Consider the following 15,383-nt stretch of genomic DNA (forward strand, 5'->3'; position numbering starts at 1 on the left):
TTTTATGTTAATCCCGTTATTGGTGAGATCTTGTTGATGAAGTTTTGAATCTTTCACATATGATAGCAATGCTTGCGCATGAGATTTAATAAGAGTCTACGAAGGTCGACAATGGCTCTAGCATTGAGCCTATTCTTGCAACCACTGGTCTGCCTGGATAATTGCCTTGTTTTAGGTTTGTGTAATTTCGGCAAAATGTACAGGCATGGACGTATGGCACATTTGCAGCAAAGCTATTAATATTCAGGTTTTGAGATAAGGTTATTTAATAGGGCTCCAGTTTAGAGTGTATCTCCCTTTGGAACACCTGTGTGATCAACAATCCATTTTCTATAGAAATGTTCATTACTGAGTTGTTGTCACGTTCTGACCTTAGTTCTTTTGTATTTTCTTTGTTTTAGTATGGTCAGGGTGTGAGTTGGGTGGGTTATCTATGTTTTGTGTTTCTATGTTGGGTTTTTCGTTTGGCCTGATTTTTCTCAATCAGAGGCAGGTGTTAGTCATTGTCTCTGATTGGGAACCATATTTAGGTAGCCTGTTTTCTGTTGTGTTTTGTGGGTGGTTGTCTTCCGTGTTTGTGTGTTCCACACGGAACTGTTTTGGTTTTCTTATTCTATTCACTTTGTTATTTTTGTATTGTTGTCGTGTTCAGTATTATTAAATATAATGGACACTTACCACGCTGCGCATTGGTCCGACCTTTCTTACTCCTCGTCAGAGGAGGACGAATTCCGTTACAGTTGTCTCTGAATCTCTTTGTATTTTTCCATAGTCTGAAATTACCACAGCACCACAGCCCTTGTCTGCAGGTTTGATAACCAAAGATGAATTTTTCATTAGTTCATTAAGTGCCTGTTCTTCTGTCCTTGTGAGGTTTTTCTGAATGTGGTTTGTTTTCTCCTGTATACTGACATGGCTTCTTGTTCGACTAATCTACAAAAGGTATTAATCGAGTTGTTAACTATAGGACAGAATGGGCTTTTGGGCTTAAAATGGGTATCAGTTCTTTGTTGGTTTTCTAGACCCGAAACAGTGTTTTGAGAAAACGTGTTTTAAGGCCGTGTGGCCGATACATAAAGCTGATTAAAGAACAGTGATACCATCAAGAGCGGTGTGCGGGTTTCTTCTTTTTTCTCATTTTATTCAACTGTTACCATGCACCTGCAAAAAAGATAGCTTAGATGTGCCTTGCCTTTTGAATTTTATACATAATAGAACAAAAATGGACGGAACATTTAACAGATCCGATTTTTTTGTTTGTAAATGCTTTGCTACAATGACACACTTAGCTAGCTACCCGCCTCGTTCCTTTCTGTTAGCATGTGCACATATTAAGTACACCATCATGCTTTAGGGATACCTGTCTTTTCAGATTCCACAATTATTCTTTAGTTGTGGACACTACATAACTGCACTCCCTATCTTGCTATTGGTCCTCATCTTTGTAAGCCACCTTTATTTTTCACCTGTGTGTTTTATCAGTTTCTTTGTGAAAAATTTAGCATAGTAGATGACAGTCGCTAAAGCAAGGAGCTATAGCAGCACACAAGTAGACTACAAATGCATGCTGGGCCGGGCACGCCCTGAGCTACTGGAGGGAAATTGGAGCAGCGAGAAGGCTGATGCTCCAGCCTTTGGGAAAGCCACTCCACGCTCCAGTCAAATTGGGCACGCTAAGCTCCTCACCCCAGCTCTGCTCCGCTCACATACTCTGCTCCCGAAGTCCTCAGACATAGATGGACGTTGAATACTTACTTGTATCACGGGTGACCTGCCTGCTCACCCATGATCAGTACTTTTAATACAAAACAAAACAATCAGTTGCAAACTTAACTGATGATCCTATCAATTCTTTCTTATCTATGTTTTGAAATTACTGTATGTAGGTTACTGCATCTAGTATGAAACTGGTGTTATCACACCAGAGATAATGTAGGCTGTTATAACCACATCCTCTCAGTCAGATGCAGCCCCATGTATACTGATCCAAAATATGAACACAACATGCACTAATTTCAGAGATGTTACTGAGTTACAGTTCATATAAGTAAATAAGTCAATTTAAATAAAAATAAATAAATAATGCCCAAATCTATGGATTTAACATGACTGGGCAGGGGTGCAGCCATGAGTGGGCATGGGAGGGCATAGGCCCACCCACTGGGGAGCCAGGCCCAGCCAATCAGAATGAGTTTTTCCCCACAAAAGGGTTTTACTACAGACAGAAATACTCCTTTTTTTATTTCAGCTTATGAAAAACAGGACCAACACTTTCCATGTTGCGTTTATATTTTTGTTCAGTATACAGTAGTTCAACTCAGCCTTCCCCCTTTCAGTGTCGGACTGACACATCAACTGACTAGTGTTGTCAGCCAAGCAATTAATTCTGTATGTGCCAGTTCAATGTGGACCCTAAGAGAGCCAATTGACAGGGCAAGGAGAAAAACGTTACATAATGGCCATGTTGAGAGCCAGACCAGATATCGGAATGAATCATTGAAGGTCATCTTGACTCATTGGAGGACAACTACAGTGTAATAATAATGTAAAGTACTTTACATTGAGGAATTTTGGGGACTTTTCTTCCATCAGTCCAGGGTTGAGGTTCTACGAGACATCACAAGAAAGTAGGTGTAATGTTATGGGTGCTGCAGCCTCGTTGAAACAACGTTTCCATGATGAGCTGTTACAACATCTCTCGACAGAGCACTTACACAGTACACACATTCTTATTTCCCAGTATCTCGCACACCCTTGTTTTTTCCTCATGAGAATGTCTTCTGGGTCGTTCCATATGATTTCAATCCCTTTCTGTCTGCACCCCTTTTGATTTGAACACAACGTTTCATACATGTTTGGCCATGGTGGAAGTGGTCAGAAAGGGACAGTTTGGACCTGAATGCCAAAACACTCAGGATAGAGGTGCTCAAAGTTGACCCATTTTTTACAGTTTGACAAGCCTGTTCGTAAACTTTCAAATGATGTCAAACTCAACCGTTCAGTGATGAAGACATGGCTGTCTCATGGTAGGGTGGGGAATGCAAAATGGGTAAACTTTTAATGTTTTGGCATTCAGGTCAAAAAGTCACTTTGAGCCCTTACTCTATGGGCAAACATGTATGGAAAGTTTCATTCAAATTAAAGGAGTGCAGTCAGAAAGTGATTGGAACTTCTTTTGAATTGACGTACAGGCCCATACTTCAGAATCAGCAATGTTACAGCTAAACAGGAAATGACTGGCTGTGAGTGTAACACATAATTTAAAGTATGTTTGTTTTTTCAGAAATTGAAGAATGTGAAATTGTCCTGAGAAATATGATGGATTGAAATCACTGTAAACATCAGCAGGGACTGAGTGAAAAAGTTACTTGGCCAGTTTGTGGTGAAGGTTATGACTATTGACCTTTAATCAAGTTAGTCAACATCATGGTCGTGTGGGTAAGTAAGCGTAACCCATGTTGTATTCCTGTAAACGGGGTCTTGACTTCCACTCTGCTTGCAGTTTCGACCACCCGCTGCACCAACACACGTGCACAGGCAGGAAGTCTCGTCTCTATGCCATCTCTAAGCCATCTCCATGCGCACACAAACACACACATACCACTACCATCAAACAAAGACACACACACACACACTACTACCATCACACAAAGACACAAACACACACCATTACCATCACACAAAGACACACACACCTCTGTACATACACGGTACACTTGCTGCACTATATAAAAACACTCGGGTTCACAGCGAGAGAAGAAAGTCACAGCTTTAACCAAACTTCCACCACACGTAAGTGATGTGTACAATGAAAACAACATGCACCTCCACTGTGGTCTGGTGTTGTGCATGCTCTAGTGACAAACAGTGTGACATTTAGGCCCTTGCCTTTTGACTCATGGAAAGACTGCCTTGCAAGGCTTTAGATGTAACGAATCTCTAGATGTAACGATTAACCTTTTTGTCGCAGAGACTGAGCAAGCAATGGCTCCTCTCCCCATCCAAAAATGCTTTGATTAACACAAACTAGGTCAAACTTAATTTGTGTCAGCCAACCATCTGAGGGACCAGTCACTAACATCTCAGGGAACAGTGGTGGTCCACAGACCAGGGGTTGAAGACCACTGCTCTATTGGAAACCCTGAACACAGCTATTAAGTTGTTGTAGAATGACACTCCACTTGAAAATTATTCTGCATTAACACACATTAGTATAATCGTAATGCAGTATAACACTTGTGGTAAAAATACACTAATTTTCCTTTAGACAGACAAGCCCTGCTGATGTGAGTTCTTAAAATGCAAACATCACAAAACTGTTGTGAAAAACATGAGATGCCACAATGACCACAGAAACGGAACTGTTAGTCTTATGACTCATTTATTATTTAAAAAAATAGACTATCATTACAGGAACAACATGATCAGTACAGGAACTAAAGAATGCAAAAGTATTACAATAAAATAGCAGTAAAAGTTGCCTGGCGCCTGAAAAATAGGCATAGGCCCAATGCCATCAAATATGTAAAAACATATATACAATAGAGAATCAATTCAACATTTAAAAGTTGTTAAAAAAAGATATTGTCAATCTATAAAGAAAAATAGAATGTACAGCTAAAGACATTGAAATTCCATACACAGCAATCAGTGCTATTTTCAAGTTAAATTGTGGTTGTAATTACAAGACTCAAATTCTACCTGCTGCGTCAGGGTCAAGGACCATAAAAAACCTCTGTATGAACAACCATTTACAGTGTGTGATGTCAGCTGTGTACTTACTTAAGTAGCTACAGTATATAGGTAGCTTACCTTGAGGTTGAATGACTGACATAAGTGCACATCATTGATGCAAGTCCTTGCTACCTAACACAACCTGAGAATATATCTTTCAAAGTCCTTCGTTGACATCATGTATTACAGTATGTTGACATAATTGTCTCCTAGTCAGCTGACATGAGCTTCCATTTGGACCCAAATTAAAGATGGCTGCCGTGCATCATCAGTAACAAGCTGTCTGAAGGTCGTGCCCAAAGTAAAGATGACTGCCATGCAACATCTGTAACAACCTGTCTTAGGTTGGTGCCCAAAGTAAAGATGGCTGCCGTGCAACATCACTAATAACCCATCTGAGGGGGGTGTGCACGTCTGATGGTGGTGCGCATGTCTTCATAGACATCGCTAGTCTTGCCCTGTGTTGGTCTAATCGTTGCACGCCATGCCTTTAACTGGGAAGACAAGAGATATTGGTCAGATAAGGTACGGTTAGTACGCTATATTATTAACATTTAACTGACACTCTTATCCAGAGCGACTTACAGGAGCAATTCGGGTTAAGTGCCTTGCTCAAGAGCACAGCAACACATTTTTCACCAAGTCTGCTCGGGGATTCTAACCAGCGCCTTTTCTGTTACTGGCCCAACGCTCTTAACCTCTAGGCTACCTGTCGCCCGTGTCTTTAGAAGGGGGAGGGATCAGAAGTGGTCTTCTGTTTCAGTAAATATCTTTTGTATGGAATTGAAATGAACTAACATTATCATCAACACATTGCAAATGTCAAAAATGTACATGTATACTGTACACACACACGCGAGTTAGATGAGACGGAATATGCAGGGGCAGAATTTGCGCAAGACCGCAGAAGCAGTTCATAACTCATGAAATACGATCAATGTAGATCAAATCAAACAATACCACTGAACATGTCTAGTATAAGGAGCTATTTCCTGTCAAATATGTTGTTACAGTACTGATAATAGAACTTCCCCAACAGATTCCATCAGGTCTACATATATGAGTCAAAGCAAAAGGCTGAAGTTAAAAACGGTGCATTTCCCTACCAAAGACAGGTCAGTGGAGACAGTGCTGAGGTGGCAATCTTGCCACCCGACACACACACTCAAACACCTACACACAGATTCACAAGCTTAAACACCTACACACAGATTCACAAGCTTAAACACCTACACACAGATTCACAAGCTTAAACACCTACACACAGATTCAAAAGCTTAAACACCTACACACAGATTCACAAGCTTAAACACCGACACACACAGATTCACAAGCTTAAACACCTACACACACACACACACACACACGAAAAAATACTATAATATAAATACTGTGGTATTCACTGTAGTGTTTTTGTGGACTAAAGTAGTATTTACTGTAGTATTTACAGTTAACTATAGTATAAATACTGTAGTAAAAGAAAATTGTATTTTATACTATAGTATTTACTGTAGTGTTTTTGCGGACTGTAATATACTGTAGTATTTACAGTAGTGTTTTTGCGTACAAAAGTAGTATTTACTGTATTATACTTTAGTATTTACAGTTAACTATTGTAAAAATAATGATGTAAATTAACTGTATTATATAATAAACTATTTAAGTGTAGTATTTACTGTAGTATACTGTAGTATTTACTGCAGTGTGCTTGCGGATTGTATACTATAGTATTTACTGTCGTGTTTTTGCGGACTGTAATATACTGTAGTATTTACTGTTGTGCTATTGCGGACATTACTGTAGTATTTACTATAGTTTTTAGTTTTATTATCTTTGACATAGAAGTGGAGGCTTTTTCCTTGAGGAAACCTACTGGAGAAATACTAAAAGAGAACATTTTCCATAACCTGTAGGTAGGTAGGTAGGACTGGGGTCTGAAAAGATATAGAAAAAAGCAGAAGCTCTGAACTAACCTAGCACAAATGTGGATATGGGGAGGGGAATGGGCAGGGTATATGCATATTAAATACTGTAGTATTTACTATCGTTAAAGTCTAGTGTTTTTGCGGACTGTAGTGTTTTTGGGGACAATACTGTAGAATTTACTCAGGTTTTTTCAGATAATACTGCAGTATACTACAACATTATATAGTAAGTACTACACATGATCGAGGGGTACTACAGTGTATTGTACAGTATACTACAGTTTACTACAGAATTCTATAGTAACTACTGTAGTATTCTATAGTAAACTGCAGTATTTTTCATGTGAGCACACACACACACACTTTACTGTAGTACTTACCCTGGGGATGACCCAGATGAAGAGGATGAGCAGACTCAGGAGAAGCACAGAGCCAGCAGTGACAGCTGAGACCAGGACCAGATACCAGGACATTCCTAGCCCTGAGGACGTTTCATTCTGGTCACACTCCTCATCTGTAGCACAGCAACACACCAGGGTTGCACACATGTTTTAATTCAGTTCAGTCCAATACTACTCAACAAACGGACCAGTCTGAACTTGTTTAGAAGTTACAGCCTGGTAGCTCAAGTTAGGATTAGTTCCTATGAGACTGCGCTGCTCAGAGATCACATTAAGACAATGGTCCTGAATCATTCCCTAACCCTCCTCTTGACCCCATTACCCTTCAATATTTGCAGATCTGAAGGATCTGGACAGGTATAACCAGTGGAGCAGCTTCCAACGTACAGATCTGTATCCAGGACGTACATGCCAGGCAGTGTCCGAGAAAGGCCAGAAAAATTGCCGTCTGGCAGACGGTACCGGTCCATCAAGGCTCAGACCAACAGGCTCCTAAACAGCTTCTGTCCCCTGGCCATAAGACTGTTAAATGGTTCATAACTACTGCTCCCCCTTTGGATTAGATTTATTACTACCACTACACTGCTGTTCATGGATTACTGATTTCCATTCATATCTATTTATCCAGCTCCCTATCTTATTTCTCATGTTGTTTTCTATTTCATTTCTTATTAGTTATACTATTTTGATATTGAATGCTGCACTGTAGGGTAAGGCTTGCAAGTTAAGCATTTCACTGTACTTGAGCATATGACCACAAAAAACTTGAACATTGAAGGGTGCAGTAAGTGCCAAATGGAGGGTTAGGGAACTAATCAGGACTGGCTGAGACACTCACCATTCACCACCAGCAAAACAGCTCCTTCCCCCTCAGTCTTCTCAAGCTTGGGTGTCTTATAAACACTGTACACACACCAGTAGGCCCCAGAGTCTTCTATGGTCAGGTTTGTGATGGTGATGTCCATTTTGTTGAGTCTTCCATTAGTCATCAATCTGAGTTTGAACCTCTCGTTTAGGGTACATTTTTCTGTTTCCTGGTGAAAGTAGAGGACTTGAATCTCTTTTGTCAGGCGCATGTACACACTCAGGTCTTCTTGGTCTGGCAGAGAGGTGCTGCAGTGGATGGTCATAGTGTCTCCCTCCTGCTTTCGGACCAGCAGTCCCTTGTTCCCTTTCATGAGCAGATGGGAGAATGGAAGAAAAACACACATAACATATGTGTCAAATCTTTAGTTTTAATGATAAACCAATACCAACCAGTTAAGGAGATCTTCACGACCCAAAACTACTTTCACACAAGTCTGGGTCTATTTTTGGAAATGGATTATGAATACAAGGAACCATCTACTACTCTAATTTGAATATTACACTTGAAAAGTAAATGACTTGAAAACAGCATCTTGTACATCTATGATATTGCAACTCTATAGATTACAGTGGACTCTATAGATTACAGTGGACTCTATAGATTACAGTGGACTCTATAGATTACAGTGGACTCTATAGATTACAGTGGACTCCTGAAAAAGGCAATGTCTTGGGACTGTTGTGCCAGATATGCAGTTATCAGGAGCACGCTATTAAAAATCATGTAATTGAAATGAGACTGGAAAACTGTATTGTACTTATTCAAGGTGCACTAATCAGGAGTCAACTGTACATAATATATTTTAAATGTAAAATTGACGAGATGAAATGTTAAATAAAAAAACACCCCTTTCCATGAACTCAAAAGGATGTCCACCTCCCAATAGAAAATTAAAATAAACACCACTCACCTTTCTCAGCCAGGGTGCTGCAAAGGAGACAGAGGAAGATTGCACAACACAGAGAGGGTGCAGACATCTTGCTAAAACAACATGAGCTTCACATCACAACTAAACTGAACCTTCAAATAACAGGAAATATACAGTATGTCTATACCACAGTGGCGTCTGCTCTAGAACCTCTCCACCAATAGGAACACAAGGTAGGCCTACTTTACTGCTAGGTTCTGAACAAACAGAGTAAAATCTCTCCACCAATAGGAAAACGAGGAGGGCCTACTAAACCAAGAAATTACATTGAAACATACAGAGAATCAAGACCTGAAGATATTTCAGTTGCAATTGTGGGTGTCAGTATGTGAAAGAGTCATAGGTTAGGGATAAATGAGGTTAAACAACAAAACACAATTATTTTCTGAGCATTCATTTGAGGGTTTGTCATTCAAAGACAGTCACTTCAAGTACAACTGGAATAGTACGATACAACAACCACTTCAAATGGACACGCCATCAACTTTTCAAAGTTAGTTCACACTGGTGTGACCTGTTATTAGTGAGACTATAGGCAGGTAAATATAACAAACCAGAGTGTGTGACAACAATGACTTCAAACTCTACTGATGCTTTCTATGTGCAACCTGGGATCAGGTGATGTGTGTAACACTAGACTCCCTACTCCCAGAATGGTTCACTACATAACATATCCTCTACTCCCAGACATGAGAGGTGAATGGTTCACTACATAACATATCCTCTACTCCCAGACATGAGAGGTGAATGGTTCACTACATAACATATCCTCTACTCTCAGACATGAGAGGTGAATGGTTCACTACATAACATATCCTCTACTCTCAGACATGAGAAGTGAATGGTTCACTACATAACATATCCTCTACTCTCAGACATGAGAGGTGAATGGTTCACTACATAACATATCCTCTACTCTCAGACATGAGAGGTGAATGGTTCACTACATAACATATCCTCTACTCCCAGACATGAGAGGTGAATGGTTCACTACATAACATATCCTCTACTCCCAGACATGAGAGGTGAATGGTTCACTACATAACATATCCTCTACTCTCAGACATGAGAGGTGAATGGTTCACTACATACAGTGGCGGAAAAAGTACCCAACTGTCATACTTGAGTAAAAGTAAAGATACCTTAATCGAAAATGACTCAAGTAAAAGTAGTCACCCAGTAAAGTTCTACTTGAATAAAAGTCTAAAAGTATTTGGTTTAAAATATACTTAAGTATGAATAGTAAAAGTATAAATAATTTAAAATTCCTTATATTAAGCAAACCAGATTGCATAATTTTCTTGTTTTTTAAATTTACGCAAAGCCAGGGGTACACTCCAACACTCAGACATAATTTACAAATAAAGCAGTTGTGTTTGGTGAGTCCGCCAGATCAGAGGCAGTAGGGATGACCAGGGATGTTCGGTTGATAAGTGTGTGCATTTGACAATTTTCCTGTCCTGCTAACCATTCCAAATGTAGTACTTTTGGGTGTCAAGGAAAATGTATGGAGTAAAAAGTACAATATTTTATTAAAGAATGTAGTGAAATAAAAGTAGTCAAAAAATATAAATAGTAAAGTAAAGTACAGATACCTCAAAAAAGTAGCACTTTAAAGTATTTTTACCTAAGTCCTTTACACCACTGACTACATAACATATCCTCTAGTCCCATACATGAAAGGGGTGAATGGTTCTCTACCAGGGGTGTAAAGTACCTAAGTAAAAATACTTTAAAGTACTACATAAGTAGTTATTTTTAGTTATTTGTACTTTAATATTTATATTTTTGATTACTTTTACTTCACTACATTCCTAAAGAAAGTAATGTACTTTTTACTCCATACATTTTCCCTGATCCCCAAAAGTACTTAAATCATGCCGTCTGGTTTGCTTAATATAAGGAATGTGAAATTATTTATATTTTAGCAATTACATTTACCTTTATTTTACTGGTTGGCTTATTTTACTGGTTGGCTTTCACCTTGACTTGAGTCATTTTCTATTAAGGTATCTTTACTTTTACTCAAGTATGACAGTTGGGTATTTGTTCCACCACTGTTCACTACATAACATATCCTCTACTCCCAGACATAGAGGTGAATGGTTCACCACATAACATAACCTCACCACAACATATTTAACAGCAAAGAAAGCCACACTGTGGAGGAAGTGTGTATACACACCTGATTCAATAATTATGGTCTAAATTGAAGACCATGGTAAATTGCTTATTGAATCAGGTTAGAGTGGGTCTGGTCAATTGCTTGTTGAATCAGGTTAGAGTGGGTCTGGTCAGTTGCTTATTGAATCAGGTTAGAGTGGGTCTGGTCAGTTGCTTATTAAATCAGGTTAGAGTGGGTCTGGTCAGTTGCTTATTGAATCAGGTTAGAGTGGGTCTGGTCAGTTGCTTATTGAATCAGGTTAGAGTGGGTCTGGTCAGTTGCTTATTGAATCAGGTTAGAGTGGGTCTGGTCAGTTGCTTATTGAATCAGGTTAGAGTGGGTCTGGTCAGTTGCTTATTGAATCAGGTTAGAGTGGGTCTGGTCAGTTGCTTATTGAATCAGGTTAGAGTGGATCTGGTCAGTTGCTTATTGAATCAGGTTAGAGTGGGTCTGGTCAGTTGCTTATTGAATCAGGTTAGAGTGGATCTGGTCAGTTGCTTATTGAATCAGGTTAGAGTGGGTCTGGTCAGTTGCTTATTGAATCAGGTTAGAGTGGGTCTGGTCAGTTGCTTATTGAATCGGGTTAGAGTGGGTCTGGTCAGTTGCTTATTGATTCGGGTTAGAGTGGGTCTGGTCAGTTGCTTATTGAATCAGGTTAGAGTGGGTCTGGTCAGTTGCTTATTGAATCAGGTTAGAGTGGGTCTGGTCAGTTGCTTATTGAATCAGGTTAGAGTGGGTCTGGTCAGTTGCTTATTGAATCAGGTTAGAGTGGGTCTGGTCAGTTGCTTATTGAATCAGGTTAGAGTGGGTCTGGTCAGTTGCTTGTTGAATCAGGTTAGAGTGGGTCTGGTCAGTTGCTTATTGAATCAGGTTAGAGTGGATCTGGTCAGTTGCTTATTGAATCAGGTTAGAGTGGGTCTGGTCAGTTGCTTATTGAATCAGGTTAGAGTGGATCTGGTCAGTTGCTTATTGAATCAGGTTAGAGTGGGTCTGGTCAGTTGCTTATTGAATCAGGTTAGAGTGGGTCTGGTCAGTTGCTTATTGAATCAGGTTAGAGTGGGTCTGGTCAGTTGCTTATTGATTCGGGTTAGAGTGGGTCTGGTCAGTTGCTTATTGAATCAGGTTAGAGTGGGTCTGGTCAGTTGCTTATTGAATCAGGTTAGAGTGGGTCTGGTCAGTTGCTTATTGAATCAGGTTAGAGTGGGTCTGGTCAGTTGCTTATTGAATCAGGTTAGAGTGGGTCTGGTCAGTTGCTTATTGAATCAGGTTAGAGTGGGTCTGGTCAGTTGCTTGTTGAATCAGGTTAGAGTGGGTCTGGTCAGTTGCTTATTGAATCAGGTTAGAGTGGATCTGGTCAGTTGCTTATTGAATCAGGTTAGAGTGGGTCTGGTCAGTTGCTTATTGAATCAGGTTAGAGTGGATCTGGTCAGTTGCTTATTGAATCAGGTTAGAGTGGGTCTGGTCAGTTGCTTATTGAATCAGGTTAGAGTGGGTCTGGTCAGTTGCTTATTGAATCAGGTTAGAGTGGGTCTGGTCAGTTGCTTATTGATTCGGGTTAGAGTGGGTCTGGTCAGTTGCTTATTGAATCAGGTTAGAGTGGGTCTGGTCAGTTGCTTATTGAATCAGGTTAGAGTGGGTCTGGTCAGTTGCTTATTGAATCAGGTTAGAGTGGGTCTGGTCAGTTGCTTATTGAATCAGGTTAGAGTGGGTCTGGTCAGTTGCTTGTTGAATCAGGTTAGAGTGGGTCTGGTCAGTTGCTTGTTGAATCAGGTTAGAGTGGGTCTGGTCAGTTGCTTGTTGAATCAGGTTAGAGTGGGTCTGGTCAGTTGCTTATTGAATCAGGTTAGAGTGGGTCTGGTCAGTTGCTTATTGAATCAGGTTAGAGTGGGTCTGGTCAGTTGCTTATTGAATCAGGTTAGAGTGGGTCTGGTCAGTTGCTTATTGAATCAGGTTAGAGTGGGTCTGGTCAGTTGCTTATTGAATCAGGTTAGAGTGGGTCTGGTCAGTTGCTTATTGAATCAGGTTAGAGTGGGTCTGGTCAGTTGCTTGTTGAATCAGGTTAGAGTGGGTCTGGTCAGTTGCTTATTGAATCAGGTTAGAGTGGGTCTGGTAAGTTGCTTGTTGAATCAGGTTAAAGTGGGTCTGGTCAGTTGCTTATTGAATCAGGTTCGAGTGGATCTGGTCAGTTGCTTATTGAATCAGGTTAGAGTGGGTCTGGTCAGTTGCTTATTGAATCAGGTTAGAGTGGGTCTGGTCAGTTGCTTATTGAATCAGGTTAGAGTGGATCTGGTCAGTTGCTTGTTGAATCAGGTTAGAGTGGATCTGGTCAGTTGCTTATTGAATCAGGTTAGAGTGGGTCTGGTCAATTGCTTATTGAATCAGGTTAGAGTGGGTCTGGTCAGTTGCTTATTGAATCAGGTTAGAGTGGGTCTGGTCAGTTGCTTGTTGAATCAGGTTAGAGTGGGTCAGGTAAGTTGCTTGTTGAATCAGGTTAGAGTGGGTCTGGTCAGTTGCTTGTTGAATCAGGTTAGAGTGGGTCTGGTCAGTTGCTTATTGAATCAGGTTAGAGTGGGTCTGGTCAGTTGCTTATTGAATCAGGTTAGAGTGGGTCTGGTCAGTTGCTTGTTGAATCAGGTTAGAGTGGGTCAGGTAAGTTGCTTGTTGAATCAGGTTAGAGTGGGTCTGGTCAGTTGCTTGTTGAATCAGGTTAGAGTGGGTCTGGTCAGTTGCTTATTGAATCAGGTTAGAGTGGGTCTGGTCAGTTGCTTATTGAATCAAGTTAGAGTGGGTCTGGTAAGTTGCTTATTGAATCAGGTTAGAGTGGGTCTGGTCAGTTGCTTGTTGAATCAGGTTAGAGTGGGTCTGGTCAGTTGCTTGTTGAATCAGATTAGAGTGGATCTGGTCAGTTGCTTATTGAATCAGGTTAGAGTGTGTCTGGTCAGTTGCTTATTGAATCAGGTTAGAGTGGATCTGGTCAGTTGCTTATTGAATCAGGTTAGAGTGGGTCTGGTCAGTTGCTTGTTGAATCAGGTTAGAGTGGGTCTGGTCAGTTGCTTATTGAATCAGGTTAGAGTGGGTCTGGTCAGTTGCTTGTTGAATCAGGTTAGAGTGGGTCTGGTCAGTTGCTTATTGAATCAGGTTAGAGTGGGTCTGGTCAGTTGCTTGTTGAATCAGGTTAGAGTGGGTCTGGTCAGTTGCTTATTGAATCAGGTTAGAGTGGGTCTGGTCAATTGCTTGTTGAATCAGGTTAGAGTGGGTCTGGTCAGTTGCTTGTTGAATCAGGTTAGTGTGGGTCTGGAACTAAAGCCAGTGCACACAGCACCTACTGTTGGTAAACCTCAAGTCAGGGTGTGAGAACAACGCTCTCTAGTGGGGGGGAGAGGTGTCTGCATAAAGCCAACAATTTGGGTACTTTTGAGGGCCAGGCCTCAGAGAGCTGGAAACACAAAAGGAAACATTATTATTATTTTATTTTACCCCCTTTTCTCCCCAATTTCTTTTTGTGGTATCCAATTGCTAGTAATTACTATCTTGTCTCATCGCTACAACTCCCGTACGGGCTCGGGAGAGACGAAGGTTGAAAGCCATGCGTCCTCCGAAACACAACCCAACCAAGCCGCACAGCTTCTTAACATTGCGCGCCTAGAACCCGGAAGCCAGCCGCACCAATGTGTCAGAGGAAACACCGTGCACCCGGCTCCCTTGGTTAGCGCGCACTGCACCCGGCCCGCCACAGGAGTCGCTGGTGCGCGATGAGACAAGGATATCCCTACCGGCCAAACCCTCACGAAGCTAGGCTAATTGTGCGTCGCCCCACGGACCTCCCGGTCGTGGCCGGCTGCGACAGAGCCTGGGCGCAAACCCAGAGTCTCTGGTGGCGCAGCTAGCGCTGCGATGCAGTGCCCTAGACCACTGCGCCACCCGGGAGGCCCTAAAAGGAAACATTTCTGGGCCAAACACTGGAGAAAATATCCTCTTAGAAAACAGTTCATCACTGATCTCAAGTGAGGTACCCATACATAAAAGTTGTATATTGAAATACTGTATATGGTGGTACATTAAAAATGCTTTTCTATATTTTTTGTAATGCATGTTCATATATTAATAAAATATTGATTTACATATTGTACATCTGTACAGTGATGATGATGGAACATACAGTATATTAAATGAATGTGAACATCAAGACATGAAGTAGAGGGATACTTGTTTCAATAGTTTTTCTATGCTGAAATATTCATGTGTGGATATGGTCCCTCGGGGCAAATGGCCTGTGAGACAAAATGAAAAATAGTGCTGCTACTTCAACCACTTGCTATGCAGCTGTAAAAAGCTCCGTTTATGAAATCAATTAACTTTGGAA

At 40.9% G+C, this 15,383-nt stretch overlaps 1 protein-coding gene and 1 non-coding gene across 2 annotated transcripts; both read right to left on the reverse strand.

Annotated features, from left to right (window-relative positions):
- Nucleotides 1-4,362: 4,362 nt before the first annotated feature.
- Nucleotides 4,363-9,996, reverse strand: LOC120043845. Its single transcript, XM_038988446.1, has 4 exons — nt 8,839-9,996; nt 7,899-8,231; nt 7,040-7,173; nt 4,363-5,228 (listed from the first exon to the last, which is right to left on the reverse strand). The coding sequence occupies exons 1-4, from the start codon at nt 8,903-8,905 to the stop codon at nt 5,118-5,120; spliced, it is 645 nt and encodes a 214-aa protein (XP_038844374.1). The 5' UTR covers nt 8,906-9,996; the 3' UTR covers nt 4,363-5,117.
- On the reverse strand, nt 6,581-6,633 carry LOC120045218. Its single transcript, XR_005476650.1, has one exon. It is a non-coding gene; the product is annotated as a U7 small nuclear RNA (small nuclear RNA).
- Nucleotides 9,997-15,383: the final 5,387 nt, after the last annotated feature.

This window comes from Salvelinus namaycush, chromosome 3 (genome assembly GCF_016432855.1).
Source record: "Salvelinus namaycush isolate Seneca chromosome 3, SaNama_1.0, whole genome shotgun sequence".
In the NCBI taxonomy this organism is placed as follows: domain Eukaryota; kingdom Metazoa; phylum Chordata; class Actinopteri; order Salmoniformes; family Salmonidae; genus Salvelinus; species Salvelinus namaycush.